Source organism: Colossoma macropomum, unplaced genomic scaffold (genome assembly GCF_904425465.1).
Source record: "Colossoma macropomum unplaced genomic scaffold, Colossoma_macropomum, whole genome shotgun sequence".
Lineage (NCBI taxonomy): Eukaryota > Metazoa > Chordata > Actinopteri > Characiformes > Serrasalmidae > Colossoma > Colossoma macropomum.
In genome coordinates, this window is record NW_023494792.1 from 4,920,277 (window position 1) to 4,945,344 (window position 25,068).

General features: G+C 38.2%; 1 protein-coding gene across 2 annotated transcripts; it reads right to left on the bottom strand.

Moving 5' to 3' along the window:
- Positions 1 to 8: 8 nt before the first annotated feature.
- Positions 9 to 24,616, bottom strand: hmgxb3 (HMG box domain containing 3). Of its 2 annotated transcripts, none has more exons than XM_036575651.1 (21): positions 24,424 to 24,616; positions 21,068 to 21,223; positions 20,081 to 20,255; positions 19,253 to 19,777; positions 17,599 to 17,697; positions 17,203 to 17,334; positions 15,021 to 15,379; positions 14,545 to 14,648; positions 13,224 to 13,310; positions 13,010 to 13,098; positions 12,664 to 12,762; positions 12,320 to 12,466; positions 11,108 to 11,418; positions 10,790 to 10,920; positions 9,145 to 9,276; positions 8,530 to 8,714; positions 7,872 to 8,091; positions 6,944 to 7,077; positions 6,134 to 6,253; positions 4,575 to 4,784; positions 9 to 2,677 (listed from the first exon to the last, which is right to left on the bottom strand). In XM_036575651.1, exons 2-21 carry the CDS (start codon positions 21,208 to 21,210, stop codon positions 2,153 to 2,155), a joined length of 3,927 nt encoding a protein of 1,308 aa, XP_036431544.1. In that variant the 5' UTR covers positions 21,211 to 21,223; positions 24,424 to 24,616; the 3' UTR covers positions 9 to 2,152. The 2 variants fall into 2 exon arrangements, with proteins under 2 accessions (XP_036431544.1, XP_036431545.1); XM_036575652.1 differs by lacking the exon at positions 24,424 to 24,616 and adding an exon at positions 22,070 to 22,157.
- Positions 24,617 to 25,068: the final 452 nt, after the last annotated feature.

The window sequence follows — 25,068 nt, forward strand, 5'->3', positions numbered from 1 at the left end:
CACTGTAGTTCCAACTGATTTGTGTCATGCACAATTCATTTAATTTATTTTGTCAGTACCAGCTTGTAAAGCCAATCAGCGAAACCAATTGATCATAGCGCTCAAACAGATACATTTAGAGGCAGCATGTGATAAAGTACTGGGCAAAAGGTAAAGCCTGAGAGAACATAAATATGTGGAAATACAGACGTTAATCTGAGTTGCAATAAAAGCTGTTAATTTTTGCAATAAGCAGTTTTCTTTAATATAAACAATATCACAGTTAATCGTCATTAACACACACTGATCATAAACACTATTACTTTTTGTTTCTTGGTTACAAACACACATTATTCTAATTAGCAATAAATAGCGTCCTCCTTTACTATAACTTAACATCACTACTGTCCACACAGTGCCTTGTCTTTTGGTGCTGTTGCTTTTGCATTTCTTTCTGCATCTGAAAGTCTGTCTCACAGTGTCTGAGTTACTCTTCCCACTCTTTCCTCATTCCTCATTTTCAGTGAGGCCCACACAACAGTCCCACTCAACCTTCTATGCTCCGCCCACGAATGTGTTCTTTCATAGCAGCTATTGTGAGACCAGACAAGCATTACAGAAAGTTGAGAAAAATCCCATTCAAGCTAATAATAAGATGTCAGAGTAGCTGAATTTTGATTGCGTTATTAATTTCAATTGTATGTTGTTGTTGTTGTTGTCGTCATTTTCAATCTGCCAAGATATGATACAGCTACAGCAACAGAGTGAAGCTCAGCAGCGCAATTTAACCTGAAATGTAAACGTTGTGTAGCAACTAGGGCCTAACTGAGAGCAACAATCTGTAGGTGATATGATTTTAATGGGCTAAAGCCTGACAACCGTCAACATCAGCTGATACATTTGTAGATTTATATTTTAGATTTTAACTGTTTTTTTTTTTTTTCAAATTCACCAGTTTGACCATTATTGCTTAGATGTAGTTTAAAGGGCCCACATACTACATTTTTCTTGCATTTTGTTTTGTCACACGTAAGAGGTTTGTGCAGTTTTATGTGTTTTAATTTTCACTTGACCATTTTCCAAACTATCTTTATCCCTTAGAATTGGCTGTTTTTGTTACTACGTCGTTACTACGGCTGTTATCTGTATATACGCATATATTTGTTTATATGAGCTCTGTTCTGATGGGCTGAAACACTCCTTATAACTTTAGCGTGAGTGGGTGGGATTAAAGTGCTCTAGGCTGAATAGGCAGATGTATGAAAAAGATTTGCTTTTTCATGACATCAAAAATATTTAACTAAATATGTTTTAAGTCATCATTTGACTAAAACAATATATTTCAGGCTGTTTGTGCAGCTTAGGTTCCATATATGGTCTGTAAAGTGAACAATATGTTTTGAAACTTGTTTAACAGTGTTTACATACAACATCAAACTCTTTATTCCCAAAATCTAGGAAAATTTGTTTTTTCCATGACACGTGGTTTTAAACAGAGAGCGGTTCTAAACTTACATTGGTTTCCACAGTCGCACATCCGTATCCTGGCAATCCCACAACCAAAAGGTCATTTATTATCCGCAATATTTTTACAGATACCGCAGGTTGTCAATATCAGCTGATATTACCAGCCAACTGATATATCGGTCAGGCCTTAGGCTCTTCAAAACATTGCAGTGAACTGATTTGAATAATTCATGTATTTTGATAAAGCTGAGTTGGGCTCTACAATAGGCTTATGAGATTGTGTGCAGTATACTATCGCTGAGTGAACCCCCCCTCACCCTCCCCCAAAGAAAAGGGTGAAAGGCATTCTGCAGCATGGCTGCCTTGCGTTCCTACAGAATGTTCATAAAAATATTGCATATCAGGGCTAATTTATAACATGGACTACACAACAGATCACAAGACAAATATGATTACTTTAGTCCATCTTCATTTTTTTGACATTTATATCATACAACTTCACTGACTTATCTTCAAACGGCTCAAGCCTACTCTGCAATTTCTTATTAGGTTGAATGGGATTTTTCCAAATGCTTGTTGCTGGATGTAAACTTGCTTGATGTTGGACATAAAGCTTGCCCAACCTCAAACAGTAGCTGCAAAAAGACACATCTGTGGGCAGAACATGGACAGGTCACGTACCCGGGATGGCTGTATTCCTCCTCTCTCATTCCAACACCATATCTTCCACGGTGACAGCGTCCATGTCTCCCTCTCCCTCGTCCTCACCCTGCTCCTCCTCAGTGTTCAGCTGTGCCACTCCGAGCCTGTAGAGTGCGTCCCGGATCATTACCACCTCGCCCTGCTGGCATACCTTCAGCACCTCCGCTATCTGCTGACTCACGATGTCTCTGCTGCTCATGAAGTCAACCAGCCGGTTGTAGAGGTAGTAATGCGCCGGGTTATCGAACACTAGAGGTTTGCTGTCCCCTGATAGGCCCTTGTCTTCTCCTGAGCTGCTGGTTAGGGCTGAGACAAGACTGGCGTAAGGCTGCAGCTCCTTGCAGAGCGTGATGGCATGGTGGGGGTCCGGGGAGGAGGACATTGCGGAGAGGTTAGAATCAGCAGGACCACCGGGACGCACTATCCAGCGGGACAGGGACTTAGTCACTGGGTGCAGGCGGGGGTTAGAGTCCACAGAGGAGAGATCCACACTGTACTGCTGATCCTGCAGCTCAGAGCAGGAGACATACTGAAAGAGGGAGAGAGAGAGACAGAGAGAGAGAGAGACAGAGAGAGAGAGAGAAAGAGAGAGAGAGAGAGACAGAGAGAGAGAGGGAGAATTTCACAAATGTAAACTATGTAAAAGATCAGAACTGAGCTTCAAGGCAGATGTTAGGATGACCTGATATCTACTGCACAATAAACTGACCCCACCTATCAGGATTTTGTCAGTGGCTATCCACACCTCTATGTGGTTGCACTTCTGTGCAGTGGTTTTAATCTATGTGATGGGAGTTTTGTAAACAGTTCCAGTTTTCTGGAGCAAGATATCACATTGTGTAACTTAAAGATATTTTTATGATACACCATATGCAGTTGTTCAGTTAAGCAATAGAACACGAGAGGGAGTGTGTTATCATGAAATAACATTACGGCTGTGATTTGATCGCCGCAGATCATCACAGCCGTGATGTTATAGCGATAACACACGACCTTAAGTGTTCTATTACTTTTACACAGCAGTTAAATAAATAAAGTAATGAATAAATAAACTGGGCCGTGAACGTGTCATTTAATATGTTTAATGTTAGCGTTTCCTTCCGCCAAATTATAGTTCCTTAACAAGCAGCTTGTTGCTACGTCAGAGTAACGAGCTCCGCTCACACGCTGCACAGCTGTCAGTTCGTTCTCCAGCTCCACACAGACCAACTGACAGTTTGGGAATTTAGTGTAGTCTCATCTTCAGAGTCTGACCAAATCGGCTGTCGGTCAAATGTGATCTTAAAAGTATCCATTTTCTGTTTGTGGCAAAGTAAGAAGTAAAAACGTTCAAATGGCTTGACAGCTGTCAAAGTCATTGCTTAGCAACAGCGTCTCAGCGGAGTTTCACAACAGTGTTTGTGAAAAAAACGTGATATTATGGCGAAATAACAGCACGGTTAGAACACTTGTCAACCAATCAGCTTGCGTGGCCGGAACTAACTGTTGTATAATGTTCTTTGAGTTCTGACAATATCTGTAATATGTCCACTAATGTACAATGTACATTTTATCATGACAACAATAAAATATCACCATATCGTCTTGTAGCTGGATCGAAAAACAAGTGGAAGTGGGTGGGCTTTTGCTGTAGCCCCTATTTCATTATATATATATATATATATATATATATATATATATATATATATATATATATATATATATATATATATATATATATATCACCTACTTCTATATAAAAAAAAGCCCCATTTTAAAAACTGCCTGCCATAAAGCACATCTGCAACAATCCACAGTTGGTTATTTTGCATGTCAGTTATGGGGGCTTTTCCTGTCAAGCAGAAGGCAGTTCTTTGCTACACTGAGTGACAAAACCCATCAGACCTTCTGAAGACAGGCAGAAGTCTGGCTTGCGAGACTAAAATCTGTTCATACATAGCAAAGAGAAGCACACATGGAAAAGCACACAGATCATAAACATTTTTCATATCGAATATAGATTCAAAAAAACCAAGCCCTCCTGACTTCCCCTCTTGATTTACAACTAAGGTTTAGCCACAGCCCTATAGTGGTAATTCTTAAAGGAAAGAATGACCACACCACTGGGCACAGTTGCATTTAAAAACAAAACTTCCTCAGTTCCCATGACAAGGATTCTTTGTGAACAGTGGTAAGGGAAGTGAGTAGGGCTTATTTCTATTTGGACTTGAGTACTCGGAATATACAATTTCAGAAGAAAATGGATAAGTTCCTTAAACTCTGATAACTCTCTTTAAATATCTGTGTTCTTTATGTAAATGACCTGCAAGTCATTCTGCAATTCTGAACACATACAAGAAAAACAAATATCTCACACAACAGCCCTGACCAGGACGAACCATTCAGCGAACTACGAAAATAAAGGTTTCCTCAGAAAGCACGCTGACCTCTGCTGCTGTTGTGGGATCGGAGAAGCAGCCTTGATTCCTCCCCCACATCTGAGACGCCAGCTCAGGGTAGAGAACATCTGCACAAAGCGCCACCTTCTGGGCACAGTCCGTCACATACACAGGCGGCCAGAAGCGAGAGGACACCAGCAGGTCCACGTGGTCCCGGGAATTCTCTCCACGCACCAGGTACTTGGAGCCACACACCACCTGAAGCACAGACAAAGACTTTTCCATCTGTTCTCCACACTTTGAGCACAACACTTCTTAACAGTTTAACAGTTTAACTCTAAATCACAATTATTGCCTACAATGACGAAGTATTATTGAATTATTGCTCACTCGTAGCTCATTGAAAGAAGGGGAGAAATTATGCCAAAAGTGCTGATTCTAATCTAAACAAACCGAAACCAATTCTGTGTTTGTAGAAGAAGAGTTATTTATTTATTTATTTAATATTTGAATCTGATGAAAAGTTATTGGTGTGTATTGCTGTATTGCTGGTTTTACAGGCAGAAATAAACATCCTTTGTGTTTTGCCAATTTGCCACAGTTTTGTTTTGTTTTGAAGTAATCCAAAAAAAGTCAGACTAGAATTTTAGACTAAAACCCACTGATACATAATGTAACTGAATGTATTATAGTAAATATAACCATATCATTACTTGTGTTTTGTAATTACCTTTAAATTATATAGTAAAATGTCTGGACACACAAATGTTAAAGGAACAAGTCTTTTAAAAATGATCATCTAACTAACAATGAATGAAAGACATTGTGGATGAGTGAATACATATTCTTTTCTGCAATGTTAAAATGTTCCTTGGTACCTTTTATGGTTTATTAGTGACATTAGCACTTTTGAGCATTAAGAAAGAATATGCTTGGACTACCATTCTAACTTTAAAAGTGTATATTTAAATAAAGTTAAAGTTAGAGTGCTTGTAGTTAACAGTTTGGATCACATTCAAAAGTCTAGAATCACTGTTTTTAATAATATAAAACAATTTGTTAAAGATACATGTATAACATTAATGTTATAATGTTAATATTCTATGACTTCATAGGTTTTGACTAATTTGTTGGAATCTGTAAAAGCTGAAGAAACGTTAGATGTATCCACAATAATGAACAGAGCTGTAGATGATTCTAAAAAGACTAAAAAATCTGTGAAACATTGAGAATAAAGTTATTATATTATTAACATCCAGAGTGCCTTGTATTTAAAACGGAATGATTAAATCTCCAGGCAGAAAGTTTTTCAAGAAATACCTATAAGTAGATTATTACAGTATATTATTTACCATTTAAAAACTTTTTAATGTTTCTAAAAACTTGAAATATTGAGTAAACCTCATACTTTCTGATGTCTAGCTCAAAGTATTTCAGTCTACACTGTGTAAGTTACTGAATAAAATAACAGCAATTATTAAAATATTAATAAATGATTCCAAACTTCCAAATTAATGAGTGATTCCAAACTCAATGGTAGTGTATGATGGTGCTCTGTGACATGTGGTTTAAAATCAGGTTGGCTGGCAGGCCGAGAGTTTATTTACCTGGTGAGGGCAGACTTTGCTGAGTTTTCCTGCAGTTAGATGTTGGGGAGGTTGGGGGGCTGTTGAGAGGCCATTCTGAACTTGTGCATAGAGTAAACACACAGACACCATCAACTCATCCTGGCAACAGAGAATAGAAAGTATATTTTTTTATTGTAAAGTTATCTTCTGGCATCACATTCCCTTAATTTAGATAAATAACTTGTATAATAAGCAGAAATAACTGCTTTCACATAAAAAAGTTGAAGCTGATGTGTCAGTTTCTTTCAAGTTCCTGTAGCTGTGATAATACAGCACTGTGCAAAGGTTTGAAAGGATGTGCAGCTGTCAAGAAGCTGTTACTGAGAAAATGAAACAGACAAAAAGAAGAACATTCGCAAATCAAACAAAGAAGCTGCTGATGTTCTCAGAACAATGGAGTGACCACCCCAGAATCCGGACCTCAACATCACTGAATGTGTTTGGGATCACTTGGATCGTGTGAAGTAAGAAAAGCAACCAACTTCTAAAAGTGAACTTTGGAGGTGGGGAAAAATTTCCCTGCAGATTTCTTTGAAAAACTGAGAGCAAGTTTCCTGAAATATATGGAAGCTGAAATAAGGGCAAAGAGTGGGCAGACTAAATACTGAAAATGTGATATATTTAGTTGACGAGGCTTCTGTGTAATTTCCTGTTAAATATATATCTGTTTTTTTTCTGACACTGAAAAATGAATAATGTGTATATAATGACACTTTTGACTGGAAATTAAATAAATGAAGGGGGGTCTCTGACTTTTGCACAGTGCTGTAAAATATGAAGTTTGTGTACCTTGGTGCTGTCAGGTGCTGAAGGTGTTCCACATTGCTCCAGTATGTGTCGTAGCTCCACCTCAGTGTGCTGGTCCATTTCTTCTGGCCTCAGATGACCGTCATGGATCAATCGCACCAGCACTGACAGGTCTCCTGATACAGCCAACACACACCCACACACACACACACGCACCATAGTGTTAAACAGTATGCGTCCAAATGTATCCAGAACATTTCACGGTGGCGGAGGTAAAGCACGTACCACCCAGCTTGATTCCCACTGGTAATCGCTTCACACCTGCTTTGCATAAAGTTAAACTTTGCTCAAATCTGTTGTGCTGCTGACTCCGCCCACTTTGCATCAATGTTCAAACTCTCCTGTTGCTAGAAATCGCCAGCTCTCATTGAAAATGAATGAAAATGAATACAATGTTCTAGTAACTTTGTAGGCCCCATCGCTGGTGGTGTGAACATAGGGCAAGAGTGAACTTTGGAGGTTTGGAAAAATATCCCTGCAGGTATCTTTGAAAGACTGAAACCAAGTCTAGAAAAGAACGGTGACAGAGATAAAGGCTAAGAGTGGACACACTAAATGCTGAAAAATGTGATCTAATATCTAGTTTTTGGGGCTTCTGTGCAGACCCTGAAAAACTGACTGTTCTGACTAGAAATAAAATATTTTTGAGTTACTGTATTTAAGCTATTATATATAGTCAGTTACTATATTTTAGGTATTAGTCCAATTTGTTGCTCTGTGGCTGATAGATTGAAAACTTAAATCGGAGTGTCAACAAGCTCAAATGTAATGAAATGTAACCAAATGTAAATATTTTAACAGTAGTTGGACAGTTTATACACACTAACCAGTGCCACTGAATCAGTATAAATCTAACCAGTTCTACCCACTCATGATGCCATCTGCGCAGTGATCAGATATCGGCCTTCACCTGTGTGGGGTGTGCTGGTGGTGATCTTCTCTTTTTCAGTGTTAATGACCACAGTGCTCCTCATTAGTGGAGGAAAGAAGGGAGCGATGATGGAGGCGTCGAAGCGTGTGATGGAGACGCTGGAGGGGAAGGCGGCCTGCTCCAGAGCTTCACTCTCCATCGCCAGCCAAAACTCCTCCACCTGAACCTCCTCTGATGCCTGGAACTCCGGCCACGTGAACTTCAGAAAGTAAGAGAGAAAGAGAGATATAGTCAATATTTTTCTCTTCCGCACATACAGTTAATCAGCCAAAACAGGTTCTTTAGTTTTGCACTGGAGCCACGAGGCTAATGCAACTAACATGCCATGGAGGCTCATATAACACGAATAAGCATCACACAGTTTGCATGTCCAAACAATATGCTAAGTAATCTCACACAGACTTGCTTATGTGGTTTCTGTATTGTATGACATGGTTTATACAGAAAAATAGACAAAAGCACAGCCGAAATTCAAGCTTTTGTAAATAACAGATTACTTAACAACTTAAACACAGTGCAGTTTGAGGCAAGTCGTTTCCTCCAATACCACACCAAACATATCTTGGCTGACTAGCTAGGTTACTCCGTATATGTATTTTATAGGAATAGGATAAAGTGGTATTGAATGTTATTTTACCTCCACATTCTTGAGCTGCAAGACAATGTTTGTGTTGCGCTGGGCAATTTCCAGTTTAGGGGCAATGCCGCATACACCACAGATCATGTCGTTGTAGTCACGGACTGTCAGGCATTCAAACGCCCAGTAGCCACTACACAACAACTCCTGCAAATGAGTCTGCACTTCTGAACTAAACACACAGCCTGGGACAGGGAGAGAAGAGCAGAGCACAGGAGCAGATGAAGAAAAGCAGCCAAAACCATACGGCAGCACCTGAACATCATCCTATGAATGGAAGCTGAAGACAACAGGTGGATATACTACATACTGAAAGAACTAATGAAAAGTTCAAATAAATTCTAAAGGCAGAAAACCTAACAATAATTATTGTAAACAGAGAACTGCAGTATCTGATTTATCATTTAAGAACTACTTGGTGATCCTAAAATATTCAAAATATTAAACAAAGCAACTTAGCAACTTTTTGGTGCCCAGTTTATAATAATAAATGTACTTTATATAAGTTATTATTGTACAAAAAATACCAGCAATTATTAATATTCCAATATAATATAACCAACTGAAATGCATAGAAGATAACACACATGTATATGTATCTGAATGCGCTGGTACCTGATGGAGTCTGGGTGTTGTTGAGAATGTCCAGGGCTGCGAGTGTGGGGTCTTGACCCAGTTTGATTTGGGTTCTGATCTTAAAAAACAGATCCAGACTCACCAGCAGCTGGTTCCCCACATTAAACAAACCTAAAACATATAAACACAGCTCCGTCACTCATGCCATGGACAAGTTATATTCTGTTTGCACCAGCTTGACATGAGAAGATTAAGTGTTTGTATGCACACACATGTATGTGGTAACTGTGGTACTAGTGTTAATCTGAATGTAAAGCATACGGGGCTGAGATATACAAGAGGATATGTCCGTTACCTGGTACAGTGAACAAATTATTACACATACAGTATTGTGTCTTAGGCACCTAAGAAAACTGTTTAAACCATTTATCTCAGAAGTGGGTTTTCACTGTAGAAACACCATTTAACGTTAGAATAAATGTAAACAAAAAAGCAGTAAAAAGTAAGAAGTATTTCTTGTTTTCAAAAGGTTTACCGCCTGGCTTTTACCCAATACTCCCAGCTAGACTGAATGAAATGAAGTACTCATTAACCAAACCAGGTATTGGATGATAATGACAACTAATACTGAACTGCCATGAAGAGTATAACTCCTCTTACTTGCACAGCTGTACAAACGTTCATTTTTACGAATGTACATATCATTCTGTATGTAATAGTTATTATATGTCTCCTCAGACCTGTATATTTAAAAGATATTCACACAACCCCTTAGCTTTGCTTCACATTGGCTCTTTATTCATCTTTCTTTTTCTTTACTCTATTTATTCTGTTTTTGTTTTATTTGTTCCTTAGTTAAATATTTGTTAATAGTCGGCTTCCTTGTCTGGTCTTTTTTAGTGTATGTCATACATGTGTGCACATCACCAAGTCAAATTCCTTGTATGTGTAACTTGCCTGGTGAAATAAAGTGATACTGATTCAGATTTTTGTATTTATTGTAATATTAGTGTTTATAAAGCAAATTAACACTTACTATTAAATAAATAGCTTTTTTTAATATCATTTCCTCAGGTGCCTAAACTTTGGCACAGTACAGTAATATGTAATCCTGAAGTTGTGAAGAGGGACCTGGTGGACTGTGGATGCTGTTGAGACTGTTACATATATATAAGGCACTGTACAAAAGTCACAGGCCTTTTATTTATTTAATTTCCAGTCAAAACAGCCAATGAGTTACTCATTTTTCAGCAGCAGAAAAAAAGACAAAAAACTGACAATTAATTTGACAATTGATTGAAAATTAAACAAAAGCCTTAACAACTACATGTTCAAAATGTTCAGTATTTAGCGTGTCGACGCTGCCTTTATTACATTCTTTTCAGGAGACTTTCTTTCAGTTATTTAAAGAAATCTGCAGGGATATTTTTCCACAAGAGAAAGAGAAAGAGAAAGAGTTACAGTGGCAGTAGGTGCACAAAAGTAAAGAATGTACAAGTTAAATACTGACAGATTTGATATTACATTTGGAGGCTTTTGTGTGATTTTCTGTTAAATATGTATCTCCTGTTTTTTTTCTGACAGTGAAAAATAAATAATGCTTAATGTCTTTTTTATTGGTAATTTAAGAATAAAAGGGTGGTCTCTGACTTTTGCACAGTACTGTGTGGTGTTGTTCATTCACCTGGGTGCAGGTCAGTGAAGCTGTGGATGGTCAGGCACTGCAGATTAAGACACACTTTCAGCTGTAGAGAGACCGGCTGCAGCAGAGACTCAGTCACTAACCAGCACTGCTGCTGCCCTGCTAACGCACAACTGCAACACACACAATCACACAAGAAGAGTGCATCCAACAATTAGAGAATGTAGGTATCTTAACGCCCTACTAACTTGCTACTAACTTACAGAATGGAGTATCTACTCCCATGTTTATTGCTTTGGCCCCTTTTTGCCAAACCTGATCACTTTGTGTGGACAAAGAGGATGATATTTGTGACCTCACCCTTCTTCTCCTCTGTAAAGCGGATAGTGGCACAAGCTGCAGTGAGTGGCCGCCGGCTCGTAGGAGCTTGGCCAACCGTTCTGCGGGGACACAGAGTCTTCGTTTCTCTCTACATCCCTCTCTCTCTGCGCGTGGTTGAGGCTGTGGATAAGGCTGAACACGTCCTGCAACTCGGCCTCATTCTCAGGGTACTGCAGGCTGTGTTTGAGCAGGGTCACAGTGGACTGGCGCTGGAGTTCTCTCTGAGCTGGGGTTAAGGGCAGGGACGGGTCTAGCAGACCTGCGGAGCGACTCTCCGGCTCTGGAGACGACTGCAGGATAGGAGGGGTGAGAGATTTGTTATTTGTTATGTTAGCAGTTGCTTCTAACCTATTGAATCAATGAATGTCACACCATTAGTCAATAATTTTTGTAGATGAATTGCTTGTCTAAAATTAATAGCTTCAAACTTTTCGGCATATCTAATTTTTTGGGTTTTTTTTTGTACCACAACGAAAAACCAAACTTGCTTATGTGGTTTATGCCACTGAAGTCATATGCAAAAGTTTAAACACCCCCAGTCAAATTGCTTGTTTACTCAATTTTCTAGGTGAAAATAAGTTAACACGTCCTCTACAGGGAACAAACCTAAATATTGCATTTTCCTGCAAATTGTGGAGCACAATTTCTATTCATTTGTTTAACATATTGGAAAAAATTATACATTAAATATTAAATGTGCTATAACATTTGCACAGGCCACATTTTATGTTATATTTTTATTTTTTCCAATACCTTAAAGTCAGCAAATAAACATTAAAATGTGCAGAAGTGTGTTCTCTGTGGAGGATGTGAACTTATTTTCCTATATAAAAAACAAATTTATTTTTACTTAACAATAACTTAACAAAAACTTAACAACAACTTAACGACCTGAGTTCTGAGGCAAGTGCATGATGATTTATGCAGTTTGCACAAAGCTATTGGGTGAGGTATTCGCTACCATTACTTGCTATCTACATTAGCATTGTAGCTCCAGTGCAAACATCTGATTGTCTACATCTGGAGAAAATTACGTAAATTAGATTTTATTTACAATGAACTAATTGCCAAATCAAACAAACAAACAAACAAAATAAAATAAAATAAAAAAAAATGGCAAATTTGATGTCATGACTTTAAACAATCCCCACTGTCCAGTGTAACGTGTGTTTATTAAGGGCTGTAGCTCACCGGTACTTTGGCTTTCTTGGCTGTCTTGGTGGTGAGTTCGCATCCACAGCTGGGACAGTACTGAGGTTTGTGTCGATTCTTATAAATGTAATCACAGGAAGGGTTTTTACATCTACCCCTACCACGCGCTGTGGATAAGCCGAGAGCCTGTCAAAACAAAGAGACCATCAAAAACAAACTGGAGATGTGAACAAATTCAATATCTAATCATATCGAATCAAGTCAATATCTAAACAAATTAACTGTGTTTCTATTAAGTTTTTACTGGCGTGTTAAATGCTATTTTATGTGTTATTTTGTTGTCACATAGTTCAACCAGGCCCTGATTGAAGCCCAGCACTAACCAGTGAAGTGCCCGAGTTTTGCTTGAAAGGCACCATGGACAGGATCTTCACTCCGTTATCTGTTACGATGTACTGGTTGCTGTTGATTGCAGTAGGTTTCTAGAGCACAGAAGTAAAGACTTGTCAGGAATAATTTCTGTGAAGTATTATCTATCATGTATCACAAAAACAGATTCCAGACAGATACCAGTTCTGTGTCTCTGGGGAATGTGGTAGATTCACAACATAGCTGAGAAAAACAGCCCTGAAATGTTGCTTTTGCAAAAGCCAAACTATGCTAAAGTTTTCTAAATGTTTAAGAAGCAAATCAATCAAGTATTAAAGGCTTATATTAAGCTTCTCTCACCTGCTCTAAGGTGCTTGGAGCCACAGAGCGACCCAGCTGCTTCAGAGTGTTTGGTTTCAGGCCCAGAATCCTTTCACTGGGGGCCTTAACTGAGAAAACAAAGATACCAGTACACATTTCAAATAGACATTTGATTATTAAACTTAATATACATAACTCCAACAACAATTTAAGTAATATCAGTGCTAAGTATATGTATTTAGCAATAACTTACCTGTTCTGCTGTTGATTTTTGTGTCACTTTTTATCTTACTTGGTTGTACTGCTATCCACTGAACAACAGCTGGCTGAGATGGAATACCTGTTAAAGATACAGTAAAACATTTAACCTTAATACAGTCCCATTTGATTACCAAACCACCAATATATTCACCTCTATTTCCAGAGGTGGACAAAGCACAACCCTTCTGTACTGAGTGAAAGGAGAAATAATCTAGGTAAAATATTACTTGAGTAAAAGTATTTTATTTATATTTCTACTTGCTTGTGAACGGACTTGAATATTAGAAGTAAAGGTACTTATTTTAGTTGTTATATTATTTGGGTGAACACCTTCTAACAATGTCAAGTGTGTGTTTCAGACGTGAACTTTTTACTGATTTTTCAAAATCTCAGCATAATTCAATCAGTGGGATAAACAATGTCAAAGTGGTTTGATGTAAAATGGTGCATCGTAGAGAAACTTGCTGCACTGGTGGTAACAGGAAACAGTGTCTTTAACATCACTGGCAATGTCTTATAGCCATTTTATTTGCTATCCAAAGTGACCAGTCAGCCTACATATGTCTTGTGAGTTTTTATATACAATGTTAAGGATAAAATCGAAGTTAATATAAGTGGTAAATACCAAATAAAAAACATTTTCTTTGGGAACTGTCATGGCCAAGAACACACTGCCTGTATCTTTCCACCATTAATAGATCTTTAACAAATGTTCCCCATTTTTTGCTCTTTTTTTACGTTCTGGGAAACAATATATGGATATTAAGCTGAAAACAAAGCAAATGTGGAATTTTTTTTCTTTCTTAACGCTGTGCAATTTTAATCCCTTATCATTTCAGGTTCATTTCATACTAAGGCATATTATTCAGTAACTACAGGGACTTCAGTGTAAACTAATGGACCTATTCCTCGGTTATAGAAGTGTGTAATAAAACTTGGCTTGTTAAGGGGTTAAATGCTTCAAACTGATGTAAATAACTTTTTTATTTGTGGCTGTATGCAGGCAAAACAACGCCTCAAGTATTAGGTATAATATATATATATATATATGTGTGTGTGTGTGTGTGTGTGTGAAACTCCTCCTTAATAGAACTTCAAAATAATAGATCTATCATATATTTTTCTTCTGATACTCGAGTACAATAAGAAGCAAGTACTTTGTGCTTTTACTTAAGTAGAAGAATATCTGCACATTTACTCAAGTAATATTTTGTCCATTACACTCTGTTATTAAGCTGCTTTGTAGCTTGTGTATGAATGTGCTACAAAGCCTCTGTGTAACATATTGACGATGTTTTAATGAAAAGGCTTACTTGAGGTAGAAGGGGCAGGGAGAATGGCTCTAATCCGGCGTTTCTGACCACTACTGCTGCTCTTGTCTTTACTAATGATGCGAACACGGCTGCCACTTAACCCGCTAAAGACAAGCATATTACCACAGAGTCAAAGTAAAAGCAATCTATCACAGTTACTTTCACATCACAGAAGTTAATATTTACATTCATACATACTTAAAGAAACATTCCAGCGTTTTTTAACCTAATCTCTCTCTGCCACATTGTAATGCATGATTTGTTATCACAGACAATCATTCTGACATGTTTGAAGAAGCATCTGCTTCTGTTAATAAGTGTGTTTTGAGTCACTGGGTTTTCAGTTCTTACTAAAATACAGGGAAACACATTGGAATTATTGTCCATGGTAATCATCCATATGTTATTGGTGCAGCGGGTAGATATTAGGTTAAAAAACACTCATTATTTAAATATGCCAAATTAAACTTGCTCACATGACACCTGTTGATTCAGCACCCTGAGAGCCCTCCGAATTTTTGATGAGGTCGCCATCTGCTGGTTGGTACGCTGTAACTGCACCTGTCTTTTCTCTCTTACGACGTCCACCCTTTAGGGCACTCGCTCCACCCTCTCCTTTTCCTGCGGAGCTGTTGTCCTGAACTTTATCTGAAACTGCTGCTTTATCGATATTGTTCTCAGTAGCCTTTCCCTGTCCTGTGTCCACATTAGAGGACAGGACAGTGTTCTGAGGTGCCACTTCAGAGGACAAGGCAACAGAACTGGATTCATCAGCCTGACTCTTCGGCTGTTTCCGCGAAGATGGGGCGGAACCAGGTGCTGTTCCTTTGGCCGTCTGCAATACAAATATCTGTCAGCTGTAGCAGGAAGAGACTTAGAAGCTGCTGTTATCATCAACAAAAACAGACGTCTAATTTGACATTAAGTTCAGAATTAAAACAGAATGTTTATCCACTTTAGATCTACTTGCTTGCATAACTCACTATACAGTTCACTGTCTGCAAAATTATGATTGACACATCTCTCAGCCAATTACAATTGATTATAAACATTCCTTCCTCTGTCAGGAGAAGGAAGAACTCAAAAACAAGCCTGCAGTGAGAACGGTGCTGGCAGTAAAGTAGTCCAAATTATTAGACTAAAAAAGGTGCTACTGGTAAACTAAGCTTCAGGTGGGTTACTGTACTTGCGAAAAATAATTTTAATATATCTAATGACAGACAACATTACAGAACAATGTTAAGATCAGTTAGATAACTAGTTTGCTTTTCTTAACTTCACTGCTCACAGTTATCTTGATAAATCAGTCAGATTAAACAGGACTGCACAGCACTCACTTTGTGATTAAAATATTCGTTGCAAAGATAAACAATAAAGGCCTCGTACTCTGATTAGCTCCAGCATTATCTTATTAGCTCATCTGAAGGAACAGCTTTCGTCACTAAAAGCTCCTCATTAGACACGAAAACCTGCCGCTTCACTAAGGAGACACTTCCTTGGTTTGATTACTGTAAACAGGGTTTGCAGAATCCACTTTTGTTCAATTTACATTGGCCCACACGCATAGTTTGTCGGTTCTCAATCATGTACTGTGCTCAAAAAGTTGTCTTGGGACACTCTTTGGTTACAATAAATATCTTGTTTTTTATTACTTTTCAAAATAGATTTATTATTTTTTTCTTTTGTATGCATCAGAAAAGTTACAACAACCAGCAATAACAACCAGGTTTAGTAACTGAAACTCAGAATGATCCTGGTAATTAAGTGAAACTTAAGTGAGGTACATAAAAGTACTGAAACATTAGCAGGACAAACAGTGTCTCTTTCCTTTATGAATGTTTGTATTTAGTACCTTATTTAGGTGAGTATTTTGTTGCATATCCCTGTCTATGCAACAGACACTCAGCCTGGCTTGGATTTTGTCTTTGGATGACCAGAGTGTGGCAGGTGCTGAACACGTCCTGCCTTTTTCTTCTTTAGTACACTTTTTGTGCTTGATTTTGAACTTTCAATGCGTCTGGAATCTTTCCCACAGACACAGGTTATTTCCAAGAGAAGATTTTTTTTGTCAGATTAATAAAAGTTAACATTTAATTTTTTTAGATTTCTAACCCTCTGTATCTTTCAGAATGCTAATGAAATTTAAAGGCAGGTGTGCTGGATGGTACTTTGCAGATTTCTGGTTTGAATGTGTGCATTTGGATTAGTGTCCCAACATTTTTGAAGTAAAATGAAGGGCTAGGTAAATGTTCTCAACTGACCTGAAGAATAATATTGATAATACATAAAATAGCTAAAATATGGTAAAGCGCACATGTATTCCACAATACATCAACAAAAAATAATTTAGAAAAACAATCGATTACAGAAGTGTCCCAAAACTACTTTTGAGCACTGTTTTCTGCACTGAACATCTTGTAAAGGCAGTTTATTTTTGAATGAAACATGTTTCTAATTGTCTAAACATTGTTAGTCTATCACTACACTATCAGGTAGACTGACAGGAAGTCTGACAGATGTAGGAACAAAAACTAGGGGAAGTAGTACGGTCCTAGAATTATACATGATTAGGTTATTTAATATGATACCAGTTCTCATATTAACACAGGTGACACAGACAGAAGTGCGATACAGTATGAGGAAGTGGTTTTTACTCACAGGTGGAACCCACTTGCCACCGAGGTGCTGTCCACATTCAGGACACTGTGGTGGTTTATGGCGAGTCACATAAGTGAAAGAGCATCCAGGAGTGCTGCAACTCCCTCGGCCTCTCCTCGTGTACTTTATAGACTAAAAACAAAAAGTTAGAACAGTTATAAGTTAAAAGAGCTGCGACTTGACTTGTCCTTAAGTAACCCTGGATTACTAGTTTATTAAGGTAAACACTGTATTCAACTATGACAAATGTATTATATTTAACATGTCTTGGACAATGATATCAATACAATATAAGCATTAGTTGATAATTGCCTCTAATTGATGTAAACTGACAACAAAATCGGCTGGAATTTTAAAGAACATTTCTACATTTCTTCACTTCTGAATATTACTGACCAGTTTGAAAGAGTGTTTTGAGTCTGGTTTGGCACGGTTCATCACGGGGAGCATCATTATGGGACTGGCTGTCGGAAAGACTTTGTTTTCCACCAGTTCCTAAAGAAAACAGAGAATGAAAAAATAGTTATTATACAGTAAGTAAGTGTAAAACAGAAGTCATTTGTGAAATTCCTTTAATAGAAACTAATTTTTGTATAAATATTTGATATTGTACAATAAAAAGTGAGTTAGAAAAGACAGTTAAATAGTGTGTTGAACTGCTAAATTACAGTAGTTAAGCTTGAAATAGAGGTCAAAGGCACAGGAAGTGCAACCCTTATCACAGATAATCTTTTATCACTTGTAAAGGCAGCACTTTCCTCAGATTAACAGAGTGCTAGACTTTTCATAAAATACTTCCCATTTCTACATTTATGTATTTTCTTTTTTAAAATACTTATGAATAAAAAAAACGTGTGTACTTGAGTACACATACATAAGAGTGGAGAAACATAATATGTCCAGATGTATTACTGCATGATATAAGTAAGCAATTAACATAATACCATAACTTAATACAAGGTCTGAGAGACTTTGAATGCAGGCCTATTATTAAGTACTAACATCCATTTTTACGATGAATAGGACTAAAAGTTACATCTGCATTTAGATCCACGAGCAAGACATCAGTAAATTGGGCTGGATGTTGTGGCCTAAAGGACACATTAAGTGATCATAATGCACATGCATTAGTGCGATATGTAAAGAGAAACAGATCAAAAGCTCTTCAGGTGACCGAGAACGTCAACACAGAATGTGATTAGACTGTGTCGGCACATTGTCCACAACAGTCCGTCTACAACTACATAGAGAGGGACATTACAGTAGAGTTTCAATGCATAAAATCCTCATTACAAAGACAAGTGTGCATTTGAAAGTTCAGTGATGCAAAACTCATCTGCACTGGTCTACAGAGATGTGGAAAAAGTGAGTGCCCCAACACTTACTGAAACACTTTATGTTATTTTTTCCTTTTTTATTTGCCACCTGTATGTAAATTTTAGACAAGCAGCGGAGAGCGGTGAGTGCTGAGGGGGCTGCAGCACCCCTGATTTCTGAACTGTAACTGCTAAAAACAATAGTAATAATAATAATTATAATATAGAGATATGAACTTTTAAAGTTCATTTTTTATATAGATTTTTGAAATCTACACTAGCTGTGCACTGTTTAAGTTAAGACTGTGTTTTCATCAGACAGTCGAATCATTTCCCTCCACAACAGTTTGGAGCTTTGGCTGCACGTCACTAAAACACATGAAGGTTGTGGTGCAAAGAGAGAAAGTGCGAAGAGACAGAGGCCAGTTCTGAACCCCAAAGCAGCCTAATACTGTTTTAAAACTTAAAACTTAATAATAATAACATATTAATAATATTTTATCAACTGTTTTATCTCCCGCTCATTGTGTGTTCTCACCGTGGCATGACACAATCAGTTACCGCGCCACATATGAACAATCTGATTGGTCGCCACTTAGTTAATCTGCACATTCATCCAGAATGAGAGAGCAGCGATAGGATGCACATCAGTGTATGTGTATATATTATCGTCTCTCGCCTTGTTATAGTGTAGTATGAGACATTCTGTTTGAGGCAAGGACAATTAGTCTTACCTGATTGGGTATAATTGCAACCAGGTGAGTTGTGTCCACTTTGACCGAAGGCATCATAGCACCACCCTCAAGGCCCTCCTCTACTGCCATGCCAATGCCACCATAAGCCTCGCCCACTGCCCTGCCTTCGTCTTCTTTCACCAGCAGGGTGGTGCCATGGCGACCATCCTGCGCAAAGGCCAGCGGTCTTCCAGCCGAGCTGGAATACTGAGACAAAATTCCTTGTAGCGCTGCAGATCTGCTCAAAGATGCAGCCTTGTCTTCTCCCAGAGCTTCTATCGCGATACACTGCTCCACCAGCTCCACTTCACTGCCCAGAGTCAAAGGGGACACCAAGGGTTCTTGGGCAGAAGCCTGAGGGGGTTCCTCCCCAAGAGAATCAACCCCACCTTCCAGACACACTTCCATGGAACCTCCTGACCTCTCCTCACCCACTGAACTCTTTGGGAGGAGAATATAGTTGGTCCTTGGAAGGATTTTGCGGAAGCCTGGCACATCTTGAGAAGACGCTGCTGACTGTGTGGTCTATCAAGAGGGAGAAAACAAAAGAGCAATTTGAGAAAGTTCAAATCATCACTTATCAAAAACAATTAAATAAAAAATGCCAGCTGTCTTTTACCTTATTTAAATATTTTCTGACAAACGAACCAACAGATATCTTCCACAATTACTGGTTACATTGGTTTTGTTATCAAGCCTTGTTATACTAACTTTTATTTCTTATCCTTTAAAGTTACTATTTTGGAGACATTTTAGTGAAGACAGCAACAGACTAGGTTTGATCATGCTAAAATGCTTTTTACAGGCTGAACAATGGCCATGATTTACCGGGTCCACCCCCTCTTTTTCCATCTTGGCCCTCTCCAGGTAATAGCCTTTATCAGCCACGTTGAGCCTCTTCCAGCTGTCACTGATACGCTTGTTGATCTCAGACTGGGGCATGTCTGGATGCTCCTGTTGCAGACTCTGATGCACATCAAAGTAGTACAGCAGGTAGGCAGACCTGCAGGAGACACACAGTTATTCAGACTGCTAGAGGGAATTTCACTTAAGGGAACAGTTTGGAGAAAAATCAAATTGACTAAATTTCTCTTCCGAAAGTAGTCAATCAGCCAATGCATTTTTGGTGTCGAAGTTCTTTCATTTTGCACTGGAGCTAATGCGGCTAACAAGTAATGGAAGCTTATACCTCATAGCACTGTGATAGCACTGTACAAACTGCACTGTACAAGCTGTTGCCTAAAGCTTGAAGTACTTAACTGATGAAAGAACTAAATAAGAACTAACTACCACCAAACATGGGATTGTAAATATGCTTAAAAAGAACTCAATGTAGACATCAGCACTGTTAGAAGTCTGCTTCGCAATCAGGGGTTTCAGCATGAACAATCCAGTGATCTGGACTAAACAGTCAGGGGAAGGTTTCAGAATAAATGATGTGGTAATCAGCAAGCAGCACACACCACACCAAACAAACTCAAACCACAGCAACGTTACGGCCAAAAAGAAGCCATTTTGTTTCAAAATACTGTTTTCATTTAAAATATACTGAGGGGATAAATCAACGCACACTTGCCTCAAACTGCTTCAGTTGCTAATAAACCTCAGAGTTGATTATATGGTTTCTGTGTGCAGTTAGCCTGACACTACTTGGTGGCTATAAGCTTTAAAAACGTATTAACAAGTTCAGCCTTGTAGTTTGAGTGCAAAACACAGGATAATTGGAAAACTGTAAATTTGACTAATGCTTTAAAAAATATGGATGTTTCCTTTCATATAAAGCCTCATTCGTGAACAGCTAATCTAAGCAGTTACCGGGGTTTTTTGGGTTTATCAGCATGTTCTCCGCTGCCTTTACTCCTCTTCTTCTTCTTGGATGGGGGGAGGTCCACTAGAGTGTAACAGCTCTCTACCTCCTCTATCACCTTCACTTCCGTCTCCTCATATATGGCCTCCATCACCGTGATGGTTCTATATGAATAGAAAAAAAAAAGAGCCATTCAGAACGAAGGTACAGAAAAAGATGTGCAACAAAATACAGTCTCTGTGCTTAGGAACTAATAGCCAATGATAGACAGTAAAGTACCAATCAGGAACAGAGAACTGCTTCTCAGTCATGGACACTGTCATACTATTATAGGGCTCATGAACTTGAAAAAACACATGAACGAGATCTGCCTGCACTTTGCTTAATTCCTTCAGATGCATGCAGGCCAGATAATAACCCAATGAGATTTTGTTGAATAAATACATCTGTTAAAGGAACGGTTAAGTGAAAAAAATCCCCTTTCAAAAGTAGTCAGTCAGTCAAGGTATCTTTATTTCTGCACTCGAACCAAGATGCTCATGTAGGTAACAAGTACTGAAAGTTTGTCACACAAAAGCTGTGGCTTCATATCTCCAGTGCAAAACTAAAGAAGCAAACTTTGGACACAATAAAAACGTCTTGGCTGATCAACCATATTTCGGGGAAAAGGGGGAACTGTGTTTGATTTTTAACCAAACCTATCCTTTAAAGACTTACAGTGGCCCTAAAAAGTATTTAGACCTTTATGCTATACTTAAAAATGTATTCAGTTAATTGTGTTTGGAAATAGAAAGTCAAACCAGGTGACCATTCCCGAAACAATAATTCTCCTTTTAGCAAAGAATTCTATGAAAAAGCAGTTTTCCTGTTTTATATAGTTACTGTTTGAGCAGTTTCTTTACAGACATCTGCAGATTTGCATGTAAAATGCCTCTGAACACTTCTGAGCTCATAATCACATCAATGAGCACAGTCTCACCATCACCACTGATGGACAAATAGCCTCTGACCTTGACAAGTCCACCTTTACAGCACTCTTAGTGGAGTCTGGTTGGAATTCTTCTCCAGAATTTCTCCACACAAATAGCCCAGCATCAGTTGGATGCTGTGCTTTTTTCTCTGGAACACAAATCATTGTGTTAAACATTTTATGAAGGAACCTAAAGACTACCATTAAAATGTGGTTAAATGCTTTTGGGGGCCACTGTATCCAGGTGTCTGAATAATTTAAAGAACTGATATAATCTGGACTGTCTGAAGGGCCCTGAGGACCGGTTTGTGAACCACTGGTTTAGTGGCTATCTGTCCCTGTGCGTTCATATGAGAAGCAGATAGTAGAGAGAGACAGTAATAGGAAATGAGTACCTATCCTATACATTTCTACAGTCTTTTTTGTTTTCAGCATCAAAGAAACACTCAGTTTCATAAAAACACAGTTTAATGCTTATGCTGGAATAAAAAATTCCAATAATTTTTTTCAAAATATCTGGATAATTTACTCGTTAAGATGTGGAGAGAGTCATTCAGAGTAGCTTGATGTGAAACGCTCTGTTCTAGACAAACTGATTACTGAGTTAGAATTGTTCACAGTGGTGGTGATAGGAACCAGACGTCCAAAAGGTTTAATGCCTTTAAGAACTGTACCACAGAGAGATATCACATGAAACACTTTTGAATACGCTGCCTGATACATGAGATGTTGTATTATGATAGTTTTAAAAAAAAAAAAAAATTCTCCAGATTTAGCACTATTTTACAGAGTTCCTAAGACGGCGTGGTTTAAAAAAAACATTTATGTCGCATTCCCTTGCAATAATTTTTCATTACCTTGCAAACGTTTTGTGTTCCTACACATTAATTTTGCTTTTCTCTTCCAAATGCAATGGATTTGGCAAGTGAATGTAATAATTTTGCAAAAAGACTGCAAGGGAACACAATAGCAATGTTGTTGCTACTTTTTTTCACAGTGGCACTTTAGGGTCTCAGTACTATTTTTCCATCATCAACATTACATATAAAAACTCAGAAGACAAGTGTTGGCTCATTTTCGAAAGCAGTTAAAATAAAATCTCTCTATTTGTTCCTATTACCACCAATAAATCACTCATAAGTACAATAAACCCTTTAACATCAGACCACTCTGAATGACTTTATTCACATCTAAACACTTGAACAATGCACACATTCAGCATAACTTCCCTCTAGTATTGATATTTTAGCTGCAGATCGTTTATCAAAAAGAAACCTCAGGGTCAGAAGCATCAATACTTTACTATTGATTCGCCCAGCCCCAACGACACAAAATAGAAAACAAGTGAAGCAAAGCCTGATACAGTTGACTGACTGTCACAGCCCCAGAACACATGACCTAAACAGTCGCTTACTTAATGGGGAATTCCACCAATTTTTCTAAATTTCTCCATATATAAATGGTTAACAGGTCAACAAAGTCATCCAGAGTGATTTGGTGTGACATGATCCATTCTAGAGAAATTTACCAAGTCAGAATTGTCCACAGTGGTGGTGATAGGAACCAGATGTCTCTAAATGTCTTAATGCCTCTAAAAGCTCCATCACAGAAAGTTATTATATGAAATGTTTATGAATACACTGCCTGATGTCTGAGACATTGTCTACATGTTTTGTGATCACGTTTTGGTCTAAAACATACTTTAATCAATAAATCCATTCATCGTGGAGGGGTACATGCAGAGCGTTGTAAGGCAAAATAGTCCCCAAAGACCTACTATTTTACAGCCACCAACATTACACATAAAAACTCTGGATGCTCCTGTAGGTTCACTGGTGGTTTGGGATAGTAAAGAAAACGGCTATATTTGTGTTGTAGACATGGAGACCCCTGGTTCCTATCACCACCACTATGAAGAAATCTAAGTCTGTACGTTTGTCTACAAATGAACCACTTCACATAAAAACAATCTGAATGATCTTCTGTACATCTCAACCACTGAATTATGCGGACATGTTGAAATTCCGGTGGAATTCCCCTTTAACACGATTCTCATCGTAACCCATATGAATCACAGGGCTTCTTGCCCTGTTTGTGTCCTACACTAGATTGGTGTCCAGAAACATCACAAAACTGAGTCCACCTTCTTATACGAATTTTCCCGTTCCGCCTTAAATGGTGCAGAGATTACATTACTGCAGCATCATTTAAGGTGGAACGGGAAATTCGACCACGAAGCTGGCGAATAGGAAGCCAACCTCAGCCTCGTAGAGCTAACGTTACATCTCCCACCCGTGAGAGAGAGAGAGAGCAGTGTGGACTCGCGCTGAGCCTCCATACTGAAGAACGGCTCCGCCGGTCGGCCAATGAGCGGCTGCCTTGTTGCAACCTTACCTCTAGCGCCGCACGGATACTTCCAAACCCTCTCAGATCACAGCTAAAACGCTTCATCTTCGGCCAGTCGCTGCATAGCGAAACGATCCGCCTGAAGAAAGCGCAGATTTCAGACGGAGAAAGACGGTTTTACAGATCTTTCCCCCCTTCTGTTCCATTAGAAATGGCGCAGTGTTGCTAAGGTCCGCAGCCAATCCCGCGCAGCGATGAATAAATAACAGCCAATCAGAAACGAGCTTTTAAACACGTGAAGAGTTTCGTTTGTAGCCTGATACAGAAACGGACAGCCAAATGGAAAAATGACCTAAAATGACAAACGACTCTAATCTTCTTAATTTTGAAGATCATAGACTAAAAATTAATTGTTTTTGTGTTTTGTTTTGTATTTTTTATAATTACGTTAATTACATTCATATATTAATTTGTATTTTTTATTATGATTTTTATCGTAAATTGTAAATTGTTTATATTGATATTTTTATTTTTATTGTAATTATTATATTTGTATTACTTATATCGTAGTATTTATACTTGTAAAAAGTATTTTGTCATTTTTATTACTGTGACCTGACATTTTGTGTAAAAAAAAAAATTGTCTCACACCTTATAATTATTAAAAAATACATTAAATGGAGACGCAACTTC

Excerpts from the sequence above, each read along its gene's own strand:
- hmgxb3 (XM_036575651.1), bottom strand. The coding sequence starts at position 21,210 with ATGGAGGCCATATATGAGGAGACGGAAGTGAAGGTGATAGAGGAGGTA. Across the intron at positions 12,763-13,009 it reads CTCCAAGCACCTTAGAGCAG|AAACCTACTGCAATCAACAG; the intron begins GTGAGAGAAGCT and ends TCTGTGCTCTAG. Across the intron at positions 2,678-4,574 it reads ATCCCACAACAGCAGCAGAG|TATGTCTCCTGCTCTGAGCT; the intron begins GTCAGCGTGCTT and ends TCCCTCTTTCAG.